Source organism: Rattus rattus, chromosome 3 (assembly GCF_011064425.1).
Source record: "Rattus rattus isolate New Zealand chromosome 3, Rrattus_CSIRO_v1, whole genome shotgun sequence".
Taxonomy (NCBI): Eukaryota; Metazoa; Chordata; class Mammalia; order Rodentia; family Muridae; genus Rattus; species Rattus rattus.
In genome coordinates, this window is record NC_046156.1 from 121,105,995 (window position 1) to 121,118,527 (window position 12,533).

A 12,533-nucleotide genomic window follows, 5' to 3' on the forward strand; every position below is an offset into this window, starting at 1 on the left:
ACACACAAACACACACACACAGGCACTGGCACCAGCACCAGCACCAGCACGCCCATCCTGAGCACAGATTCTCTGGCAACAGAATCCTCTCTGACTGCCAGAGTCTAGGGGAATCTGCTAAGAACACAGTGCTTCGAGTTCCTCCAAGCTTCACTCACACCCACTGTGTAAAGCCGTTGTTAGGGCTCCTTTCCTCGCCCTGACAGACGGCTTCCTACCTCTAGAATAATTCTTGTTCTGTTTTCAGCAAAACAAAACAAAAACCAACCACCCAAACAAACAAAAAAACCCACCTTCAGAGGCAGGGGTATCTGACTATTGGCTCCATGCAGCCCAGGAGGACTGTGAGCGCAGCCCAACACAAGGTTATAAACCCATTATAAACATTGTGACAATTTTGTTTGTGTGGATTTTTAAAAACTTGCTAGCACTGTTCTTGGGTATGAACTCTGTAGATGACAGTAGTGTTATGTTCCAATGTCAAAGGTTGGCTACCCCTGGCAGTGTGATGTTCTCATGGATTGGGGCATCTGGGCAGGTGTTTACCACCTCGTGTTAGTTTTATCTGCCCACTTGTGGACTGACCACTAACCACACTCATGAAAGGCAACCCCAATTGGTACATCTGGCACACATTCCCATAGGAGAGAGATTCTTTCCTTACTCTGGTGGGATGGTCAATTTCTCTAATCTCTGGCCTTCAAAGACCTTATGTTTTAGGGTCTCTTCTCCTCCTCGAAGCCATAGTTTATTTAACCTCCACATTGGAAGTTCTCTTCATTAAGTATCATCGGGGCTGGAGAGATGGCTCAGTGATTAAGAGTGCATGATGTTCTTCTAGAGGACCCTGGTTTAATTCCCAGCACCCACATGTTGGATCACAACTCTCCGTAACTCTAGTTCCAGATCTGATCTGATACCTTCTTCTGGCCTCCAGGGGCATACACATAGTGTACAGAAATAAATCCAGGCAGAAGAGTGATTTTCACAGAATAAAACTAAATAAATCTGTTTTTTTTTTAATGCTCACTACTATGAGGAATGAAGCCCTCCCCCACAACACGTGCACACCTAGTGATAAGCACGGAAGACTCAGAGTAGCAAAGGGAAGTCATTTATTTTACAACCTTGCAATGTTGAGTGCTTTCAACAGAGATAAAACTGGCGGGGATATTCGGAAGGAGTGCAAAGACCAGTTCTGAAAGCCCTGAACACAGGCCACTCCCCTATGTTTCTCATAGTCTGAGCAATCAGGAGTGCAACTTTATCATTATCTGCCCCTTGCATTTTTCTATTTCTCAACAAAGCCCATGCTGGGTTTATCTCTATGTTTTACATTCTATTTATTTTAAAGTTTGTTAGATACACGAACTCTCATGTCTGGCACATTATTAGGCAAAGCTTGGTTATCAACAATTCTTTGCTCTAAATTTCTAATTTAGGCAGGGGTATCTAGACTAGCAACGTTAGCAGGGGCCTGGTGCTTGCATCTATAGCTAGACCTAAGTGCACTCAAGGCCCTTTTGAAACTCGACCATTACTTTAGATTTTATTTCTTACATGGTGACGGATAGGATGGATCTTCGTGCCAGTGCAGGTGTACAGAGTCAGATACAGGTCAAACTCCCTCGAAGGTAGAACTTTGTTGATTGAACCTTGGATGTGGGACCCAGTCACGTATGGAAGGAGACAGGGCAAAGAGCATCGTTGTCTGTGTGAGCTAAGCCACAGGATGTTAAGATTTTGCAGTTGCCAGACGTAGCAGCTTCCTGACCCAATAATAACCTTGGTGGTCCAGCTCTAAACATGGATTATGGATCATTTCTAGGTCAATCTCAGCTCTTTAGTCAGCTGTTTCTACTCCTCCCTCTAACCAATGATTTGGTAAGCCTTCTAATATAATTCTATGGTGGCAAAGCTCTGATTTTTTTCTTACCTTTCTCATCTAGTGATGGAGACAAAATGGTTAGAATTTCCCTCTTGTCTTTATGATGGATTTTTTTCTAAAGCTATCTTTGAACCATTCTGTTCCCTTGTATCAACTTCTCCATACCCTGTTGGATAGCTTTGTACTGAACTTTCTCCTATAGTTAGTTACATTGGAAGTTTCCCTGGGATGATATTAATGTGCCCAATCTTAGAAGACACTGATTGTGGTGGTGTGTGCCTGTAATCCCAGCATTTAGGTGGATACAGGAGGATCAGGAGTTCAAGGACATTGTCAGCTACATAACTCTTTAAATACTATATTTGAGGTCAGCCTGGAAGTGTGAGACCTGTTTCAAACATCTTAAGTGTTTCCAGTGTCATTGACCTAGTTAACTGGAACAGTTCAATGCATTATTAATTCATGGAATTCATATATTGCCTCTCAATTAATAAGCATATAATATACTACATACACATATATAGTGAGATTTATAACAGGCATACAAAAGGTTGGAGAAATATTGTGTCATTTATTAGCATCTGTCCTATGCCATGTTCATCTAAAAGCCATGCAATGTATATGTCACATCTAGTATATTTCTTGACATCTGGGAGTTAACTAAATTGATGTTGTTGGGGAATTTTATCTCTAAGGTCTCCTGCTATATCCCTTCCTCCTTTGACTCATTTTTCCCCCTTTCTTGTTGTTACTTGTTTTTCAAGACAGGGTTTCTCTGTGTAGCCCTAGCTTCCTAAAACTCCCTCCGTAGACCAGGCTAGCCTCAAACTCAGAGATCTGCCTGTCCCTGCTTCCTGAGATTAAAGGTGTGTGTCACCACCATGAACTCTGGCTTATTTTCTGATGGGTTTATTTGGGCTTTAGATTTTGTTGTAATAGTTTTTGCAGTGAGAAAAGGGGCTCATACATCATGGACATCCAATGTGCTGGCCACCACAGCACTTGTTTAACTGGGTAAGACTGTGCTGAGGAGTTACAGAATAAGAAAATATTCTTAGAACACTTTGAGGTTTGGTCCTTCACTTTGACATAGTTTCAAGAGTAGATAGAAAAGTCAGATCCAAGCCTGAGCGGAAGTGCTTTCTCATTTCACTGGTCCTATGGAGATTGCCCTGTGGTATGCTGACTGCCTAAGGTCATGCTGACTCTTCCTGACCCAAAGGCACAGAGAGCAAGCATTTCAGAAGGAGCAAGAAACGCATTACCTCAAATTCGGAACTTAAAAAAAGGACTTTCTTTATTGAGGGCAACCGGATGCAAACAATATAAAACTCAAAAGCTCCTCTGTCATTGGATTAACTTTTCTTTCTCTGCTTGTTGAATTGGAGTTGGATGTTATTTGCACATTTCCTAAGGGTCCTGATCTGCTCACAGGAAGCAGTGGGGCAGATTCCTCAGTTGACCCCATGGGAGAGGACGCATCAAGGTGTGGGTACCAGGGCTCCAGTTGGCCTATTTCTTCTGCTTCATATGTACTACAAAATAGTCATTGCATGCAATGATGAGCCCCGCCACTAGTGATAGAAAGCTCTGGAAGCCCACTTTTCCATCTCGGCACTGGTCCAGGTCTTTCATTATTTTGTCCACAGCCAGAGGGTCCTTTTGATTCTAAAAAAATAAATAAATAAATAAATAAATAAATAAATAAATAAAATTAATAAGAGCAAAGGCAAACAATGTCAGTTATGATGTTATGATGTAGGCAACTGTTATCTTATCTGATCCAAACTGCTGACAGCCATGTGCATAAGCATAATCTTTCAAGTCCTTCGGCTCCAGTCTTAGGTCCTCAGTGACCTTTGTTAAGTCATCAGCACGTTTTTTTTTTTTTCATTTTCCCTTTAGAATGCCTTTTCAATAACTTCATATTTAGATTGTGCCTAAAAACTACACTCACCGTTTTCTACTTCAAACTTAGATTTTTTTTTAAAAGTAAATTTTCATTCCTGACACCACGGATGGATCCTTTAAAGGGAACTCCATATGGAAGGGGAGCTTCAGATTACTCAGGGATAAATTTCGGGTGGACTCACTGTTTTATTAGTTTTAAGCAGGTGCTAATGAGGACACTGAGTTTTGGTTTTAGAGAAGACTCAGAGAACCCTCTTCTCCTTCGCACAGCTGGACGAGCAAGTGTGCTGCCGTATCTGTCATATCAACTATGTAGCCTGAGTCCATCACAGTTTACTCTGTCTTCCTATATCCACTGTAACTGTGAATGCAGGAGTTTGGATGTGAGAGCTCTCTCGGAGGCCTTCTACTCTTCATGAACTGAAATGCTCATCACATGGTCTGCCTCCTTCCATTCTTTGAGTTGGTAAACCTATGCCATGTTATTGTCATCACCGGATGTTATACATTGGACAACTTTCAAAACAAGCGTGTGTGGCTGGGAGGGTGACTCAGCTGGGAAGGGCCAGCATGAGAACCCGAGTTTGCCTCTACAGCACCCACATAAAATCTGGTGCATCAGTGCATTCCTGGAATCCCAGCAACAGGAGGAGGCAGAAACCGAAAGATTCCCGAGACTCACTGGCCAGCCAGTCTAGCCAAATTAGTCAAGGCTCAGTCAGAGACCTTATTTCAAATGGGATGACCTATGAGATAGCTCAGTGGGTAAGGCTGCTTGCTGCTAAGTCTGATGACCTGTAAACCCCTGTAGCCTACATGATGGAAGGAGATCATCTACTTCACCAAGTTGTTCTCTGATCTCCTCATGCATGCTATAGTACACACAAAAAATAAGTAAATAAATGTAAAAATTGTTTTAAGGCAGAGGGATGATACTTGGGCCTTTACGCGTGTGCACGCACTCACATACACAGACACAGACACACACTCAAATGAATATGTATTATAGAATCATAAAACTCCTTAATGCATAGCATGAGTGTGTGGGGCAGAAATAGACAGGCAGATGCCCTGACTTACATCTTGTTTCTACGGTGATTAGCTTGATTATTTCTTTTGCCGATACGCTGGTTAGAAGTGCAAAATTGTGGTTACTCCTATAGGTCCAGGCTATCTCAGAGAGAGAAATAACCTCTAATGCAGTAGAGGATATTAAAGATGAATTCCAATGACTGAATGGTTAGTGGGAGAACTGACTGCCATGCAATATTTAAATGTGCTGGATGCTTACACATTGCACTCAGAGATCTCTTATGATAGAGTCATAGTGTCTGCCCAAGACTGCAAACTCCTACCCTAAGCTATCAACTGAAACCTGCTTTATGTAGCTAATTCTGGTCTCGCCCCCAGCTTCCTGGCTGTGGTCAGAATGAGTGAAGTTTGGATGACATAAGCCATCTACTTTAGAAACAAAATGCTCTGTTAACGCAGGGAGTAAACATCTAGAATTATGGCCCTGTCTGTGCCTGGAGTAAGCCACTCTGCCATGGTTAGTGGCTTGCATATATGCTTCTCCTGTCATAGAGCCATGAGTATGGAAGGCTCTGTGCCTTAGGTCACACATGATGAGTATTTTAATGTTGAGAATGTCTCTGCCGATGTGATGGATCGGCTTACAAAGAGCACATTTTGTCCTTGCATTTCAAGTTTATCTAGAAGAATCATAACAAGTTAAAAGTAGGCGTGTGGATAAATATGTCCAAACGTCTCATCTTAGCGAGGAGGGAACTGGGACAAGTGAAAGCCACTTGTCACTGTTAGTCCACAGCTAGAGCTTCTGTGCACTAGTTCACACCTAGAGCTTCTGTGTGCTTGTCTGGGACTGCATCACTGTGCCTATAGCAGCAGAGGAACTAGCTTACTGAGCTAGAATGGGGGTGATCACAGCTGCGCAAGTAGTGACCCTATAGGGAAGGGATGGAAGGAAAGGGAAGGCACTCTGATTTTTATGTCTGGTTCTGAGACTTTCAGCACTTACTTCCAAAAACCCAGGGAACTCCCTTTCCATGAGCACTCTCAGGTCCTCCTTTGTCAAGTAGTTTTTTTCTCCTGCAAACCTGTGAAATGTAAGCATCATGGTCTCCATGGCGTGCTCCATTTGGGATGGCATTTTGAAGAATCTGTTGAAACCTGTAAAAGGACAGAAAGAGAGTTTGCACTAACTTTTAAACTACATGTATGAAAACTGGTAGACGGTAATGGAAAAGGATAAAGCAGAAGGGCTAATAACATTTCCCACAAAATTCAATCAATCTAAGGCTTCATTTGGGGGCTTTTGTTGGTAGCAACAGACACTTCAGGTTATTGAATCTCAGAATGTGGGGTTTACCCAGATGTCAGCTACGCTACATGTTCCTAATCAAGAAAAAGAAGGTCTAACTTTCTGGAAAAGCAAAGCAAGAGCTACTCTTTTCAACCAGAAAGTATCAAATGAAAGAGATGTTTTCTTAATTCTTTTGACGCTAAAAATGTAATTCTTCGAAATGGCTGAACAACAACAAGTCACAAGTCCAACCTGGTTACTATAGAAGCTTCAGCCCTCCAGGTATGACTAAGGGACCTGGACCAATCCGACTCTAGAAACTTGCTTATAGATGGGTTTGTCTGCTGGCTGTGTATACTCTACTAACACCCTGAACTTGAGCTCTAGCAGTAAAACGCAGCTGTTCTGTCTGAGTACACACTCCATAAAGGTCACTATCAAGCTCAACAGAGAAGGAATAGGTAAGAATATATACAAACTCCTGGGGGTTGGGGATTTAGCTCAGTGGTAGAGCACTTGCCGAGCAAGCGCAAGGCCCTGGGTTCGGTCCCCAGCTCCGGAAAAAAAAAAAAAAAGAATATATACAAACTCCTTAGGAACCAGATACATTTTTGGCACAACTATGCAGAAGCATTTTTCCTTACAAGCTGGGGTGCAGTGAGGGACCAAGGGCCTTTCATCTCATGAAGAGTTCAAAGAGAGAAAAGGAAATGTTGTGTTGAGTACAATGAACTGGAGCAAATGTTTCAATCAGCCTCAGTGCCTAGCGGAGCTCAGGGTCCACATAGAGTTTTGAGTATAGATGGAAGAAGCTGGCTGAAGAGTAACAACAGGAACCTGGGGTGTGCTTTGGTCTGAATCCTGCTGCCTGCTCAGATCCCTAAATTCTGTAACCTACCCCAATACACATACACACACACACACACACACACACACACACACACACACACACACACAACCCTAGGGCCTCACTCATGCTGTGCATGTCTTCTATCACTGAAATATATGTACACCCTGACCCTCTTTTCACTTTTTATTTTGAGACAGGTCTCACTAATTTACCTACACTGGCCTTCACTTGAGAGCTCCCTGCCTCTGTCTGTCAAGTAGATGGTATTTGGAGTCTGAGTCATTAGGCCTGGCTTCTAAATACTATCTTTTACAGGGTCAAAGGTGTGGTACTCAACACTAGCATTGAAGAGTTATATTTAAGGATTGTAACTCTACCTTTCTCAGAAAAATTGGAATCAGCTAAAGAATCCCACACCTGAGAACACCCCCAACGAGGATCCGGCATGATCCATCTGCATGACGTGGACAGCAGCAAGTTTATACTTCAAGGTGTACATTGGCATGAAACCCAGAGGAGCCCCTCCCCTTTTCCTCTATTATACCGCTCCCATCTGCCCCACCACCCCAATCCTGGTTATAGGTTTCTAGTGGCTCAAGGGAGTCCACCTTGCCTGGATTGATTTAGAAGCACAGAGTTTAAGAGAACTGGATTTCAGTCACCTAAAGAAGGACATGGGATGGCCACCTCAGTCCTTCAATCATTCAGGAAAGGAGCCAGATGTTAACGAAGTTTTTAAAGTCTGTGCCCACATTCAGTGACACAGAGCTTCCTGACCTCCTCTCACAGCAAAAATTCCAGATTCCAGACAACCCAGCTGTTAGAACTAGGTGGATATCCATTGTACTTTCCTCCCAGGCATCAGGAGGTATTGCAGAGCTAAAGAGGGATTCCCCCAAATAGAAAAACAGACCAATTTAGGACTCCCAGGGAATGTAAGCTATAAGCAGAGAAAATCCTGGCCTCACTTGAATATCTTCTTCAGGAGGGTGAGGTCAGGCTATCTTGCCTAGAGTTAAGGTCTGAGGTGAGTCCACTCCTTCCTGCCTTACCCAGGGGGCTATGAAGTGAGTGTTCCTCCCTGAAGCTTCATCTCTGCTCTAGGTCCTCCCACCCCAACTTCCCTGTTTTATTCCACAGAGTGGCAAACAGAACAGCCCACTGACCCCCTGCTTGTTCAAAATACCTGCAATAATAATATAGAGATTGCCAGAATGTTAAAACAGAGTTGAAATTCACAGCATATGCCTTTGATCCCAGAGGGCATGGACCAGGGCTATAGGCAAGAAATTTTTTCTGGAGAAAGGTTTACAGTAAGGCAAAGGATCCAGGTGTCGTAGGAACAGTCCCAAGAACTATGAACTTAGCACTCCGGGGTGAGGAGGGGTCACAGGAGAAATGGAGTTATCAGCCAGCATGGGTTATATAGACCCTGTCTCAAAATTCGAAACAACAAACAAGCAAACACACGTAACAGAAATGTGAAACTGCTGCTCTCTTGGATGAATGAATGCATCATATTGTCCTTCTCTGCTTGGATCCTCCATTGCTTGGATGGGGCTTGCATTTACAGGGCTCACTATAGCTCTATAATCCGTTACTAGAATGAAAGCTTTTTAGGAATTTTAAGAATCTGGCCTCTCCAGTCCACCTAACGCCCCACGAACTCCACTCCAGATGGGGTGGGCCTTCCCCTTCTAATTGGGTAACACTTTGTCAGGAGGGCCTTGGGCATTGGTCTGAGATTTCGGGGAACCTCTTCAGTGTCCCTGACACCCCACTCCATACCTGGTAAATTCAGATACACCTGTTCTCCCCTGCCTCCCTTGGCTCTAGAGCCATCTTGAACCACACGTTGGTCTGCTTTAATGGAGAGGCCACTGGATGACACTTGCTAAATGAATCACTCAATGCAGAGGCGATGCAGATGCAATTGCCTTTAGGCAGATGACAACAGTGTAGCTCAGAGCACAGCAGCTGAAGGATGTGAGTTTTGGGAAGGGTGGGGAACAAGGCCTCATCAGGGTTCACCTATGAATGGAACAGCAGGGTACAGCATACACATTCCACACACAAGGGGATAAACTATGTGTCCTGCTAGGCAGGTCTGGTCAGATGCACAGGCTTCTAGTTCCTGCTGTTCCTCTTGGTTTCATTCATCACACTTGTCATTCCTTGGCTAGCACTTCAGGAAAGACCCAGGCCTTACCTACTTACCTTTTACTGAACCATTTTATTCTGATATCAGCATATGCCCTTCACGTTAGCCTGAGTAACCTGTCTTAACTCTCTCTTCCTCTGAAGAAAACAATTCCTGTTTTTGTTTCCTTTGCATACACATCGCCTATGGTGTGAAGTACCAACAATGTTCTCATTTTCTCTGTTGGTCTTTGTGGGAGGGGCATAAGATGGGGACCTATACCCAGGTCTAGGCTATAAATCTCAGAAGCTGGAGGCCTGATTTACTTTGTTCATCTGCATTTTGTCCATATCTTACTTTTCTTGAAGCCACCCAGTTAATTATGGTGTTGGTGAGCATAACCATCCATTATTTTAAAACATTTATAGAGCTTCTGTTCTTTGTTTAGGAAAATTTGAAGAACAATTCTTTTTTCTTTTTTTTTTTAATTGAATCCAGAGAACATTCTTGAATCAGACCCTTAAAGTATATTTGGTGTAGGAATGAGATTAAAACAATGGATTTTGGCTCAGCCTTTCTCCCCAAGTAAAACTTGCTTACTACAGACATGGTCTGCAAAAGAAAGTTCCAGATGCAATTCAGTAGCAAGAAAGAACTCAACAAAGAACACCCACCCATATTTCCATGAGATGCTGTCATGATCCAGCAACCCAACCAACACTGGCTACAGCAGCAAGTGGGAATTATTTAGTTGAAGGTGGGAATTATTTAGTTGAAGGTGGGAATTATTTAGTTGAAAGTGGGAATTATTTAGTTGAAGGGGTGAAAGTTGTTTTTAAAAGTCAATCAGTCCCTCCCTGTCTCCCCCCAGGGGTGGCCCGTGGTCCTGAAGAACCAGAGCCTCACACATGCCAAGCATGTTACTTCCTTTGCTTTTGAGATGTGATTCCTAAGTTGTGAATCCCGAGAGCCCATATTTTAGTGCAGCTTTTCCCAGTACTGTGAGCATTAGTTTATTTCATAATTCTGAAAGAATCCCATTGTTCCCTTAGCTAGGCTTAAATGGATGGAGTGTGTCCAAGGCATATCAAATACTTATGTATTTGCTGGGAGGGGAGGCAGGGAGACACGACTTTTTTTTTTAACTGTCAGTGGAAAGCAGAGAAGCATCCAGACTCAGCCCCACCCAGCCCAGGGCCTGACCACTGGGGTGACTGCTCAGAGGCTGGCCAGAGGCCAGGTATAGGAGGACAACAGTCTATCTGATGTTGTATTCTGGAAAAGCCAGGGAACAACGTCACTCAGAAATCAGAGTGAACACAAATAACTGCTCTATGCCAGCAAACCAAGAGAAGAAGAAGAGGAAGAGGAGGAGGAAGAAGAGGAGGAGGAGGAGGAAAGAAGGAAGGAAGGAAGGAAGGAAGGAAGGAAAGAAGAAAGAAAGAAAGAAAGAAAGAAAGAAAGACAGACAGACAGACAGACAGACAGACTCAGACTGTCACCGCCGATTAAATAGACATTGCATAGGAATCTGGGTGGGGGAGACTAAGGAAAATTGAATTTCAGTGAATTACATGAACTCCTTCCTGCTCCAACTCCTGACATTATCGTTTGCAATTTGTTGAAACACACCGAAGGCTCTCTGACAGGGTGTCTCCACCTAACTTGAAGTACAACATGCAAAAAATCCACTCCTGGAAGCTGAAACGCAAGCTTCAGGAGGAAAGAGAGAGACTTGGCGAGGTTCTGCCAGTCTAATTACTGCCCTCACAGGCAGCTCAGTCAAGAAACCCCTCCTGCAGGTTGGTGGCCAGTTAGTTGTGACTCATTTCCTCTTGGAAAATGCCCTGGAAGATGGCACAGTTCCTCTTTTCCTTCAGGGAGCGATCTGTTCAAACCGTTCACAGAGAATCAGCAACCAGCTAGGCCACACCCAAGGTCTCACAGCTGAGTCACAGGCCTCAGATCACTAGGAGAATCCAGGAACCCTTTGTGCTAGCCCCACCCTGCAGAATGTGTCTAGCTTTCTTGGGGTGGGGGTGGGGGTGGTAGGAGAATGAAGGGAGGTGGGTTCTATGGATTTCAGAATGTGGCTCTGGGCTCTTTACTGGTCTGTTACTTTTCTGTTTTCCTTGCCACCCACTCAGCAATTTCTCCAGAGTCCTCCCAGGCAGGGCTGGGGACGAGCTCAGTCATTCCTGTAACCAAGCTCAGGCCATGAAGCAGGTACATCCCTCTCACTGCACCGCATCAAATTAAGCCGGGACTGAAGATTCTACACCAAGCCTGCTCTCGCTCCACCTCTCTTTTATTTAATTCAAGTAGCAAGAGAAACACTTGATAGAGAGAAACTCACCCCAACACCTCTTCATAAAGACAACGAATAGAAAGTCCTTCTTTAAAGATCCTTCTGAACCAACCTGCAATTAGCACTGGGGCTAAGGCAACCAGCAGGACAGGGTCCTTTAGAAAGGGAATCCTCCAGCTGCCAAGCCGCCAGTCCTCCCTGACCAAGGCAGCTCAGACAGTCTGGTTGGGGAGGAGGCTATGAACATCTGGACTGAGGTCTGCCTGTAGTCTAAAGCTGCAAGGAACTGCCAGCTGGGACAGGGCGCAAGCAGATCTGCTAAACTCCAGTTAACTCTTAAGACTAGTTCCAAAGTAGAAGAGATGAAAAGGAAGAACTACACGCTGAAAGTGAGATCAGAGGAACGGCGGCCCCGACGCCAGGGTGGGGTAGCTGCAGACGAGAGTTGGCTTCCTCCAGCCTAGCGGGTTGGGGGCGTCCGAAGCAGTTTGCGAGCTGGAAGGGGGCCTCACTCAGGCCCGCGGGGCGAGGCACTAGCGAAACCCCGCTGGAGGCTGAAGCAAGCGAGTGTGGGGTGAGGGCAGATATTTAGTGCGGGACTCACCTGGGCCCTGAGGCGCTGCAGTCTTTGGAAGAGCTGGGCACACAGCGATGGGTTTGGCGCTGAAGACCGCGCGTCTTTGTACGCGGGGCGGGTACCGAGGGCGGAGGCGCTCCGGAGCGGGAGGAGCCTGGAGGGCAGGCAGCCGCCCTCCCCACCCATCCCCCACCTGCCCCCCTCTCCCCGCCCCTCTCTCTCTCTCTCTCTCTCTCTCTCCTCTCTCTCTCCTTCCCTCCCTCTCCCCCCCCCAATCTTTCAATCTCTCGTCTCTTCCTCTCCCTTCTCTCTCCAAAACACACACACACACACACACACACACACACACACACACACACACACACACACACACACATTTCCACTCACTCTGCTGACATAGTAACTTTGCCCGGACAGCCCTATTGTAAACGTCCCTACGGAGGAATGCTCTAGTCTCGGATATTTCAGGGCATTCTCATACAGGGCCTCGCCCTTCCTCTCGGGTTTGGTTTTAGAAAGTGGGTAAGTGTAGAAAT

General features: G+C 44.9%; 1 protein-coding gene across 2 annotated transcripts; it reads right to left on the reverse strand.

Annotated features, from left to right (window-relative positions):
* Positions 1–3,159: 3,159 nt before the first annotated feature.
* S100a10 (S100 calcium binding protein A10) lies at positions 3,160–12,149 on the reverse strand. Of its 2 annotated transcripts, none has more exons than XM_032898524.1 (3): positions 12,025–12,149; positions 5,838–5,989; positions 3,160–3,556 (listed from the first exon to the last, which is right to left on the reverse strand). In XM_032898524.1, the coding sequence occupies exons 2-3, from the start codon at positions 5,967–5,969 to the stop codon at positions 3,401–3,403; spliced, it is 288 nt and encodes a 95-aa protein (XP_032754415.1). In that variant the 5' UTR covers positions 5,970–5,989; positions 12,025–12,149; the 3' UTR covers positions 3,160–3,400. The 2 variants fall into 2 exon arrangements, with proteins under 2 accessions (XP_032754415.1, XP_032754414.1); XM_032898523.1 differs by lacking the exon at positions 12,025–12,149 and adding an exon at positions 7,350–7,405.
* Between the last annotated feature and the right edge of the window lie 384 nt (positions 12,150–12,533).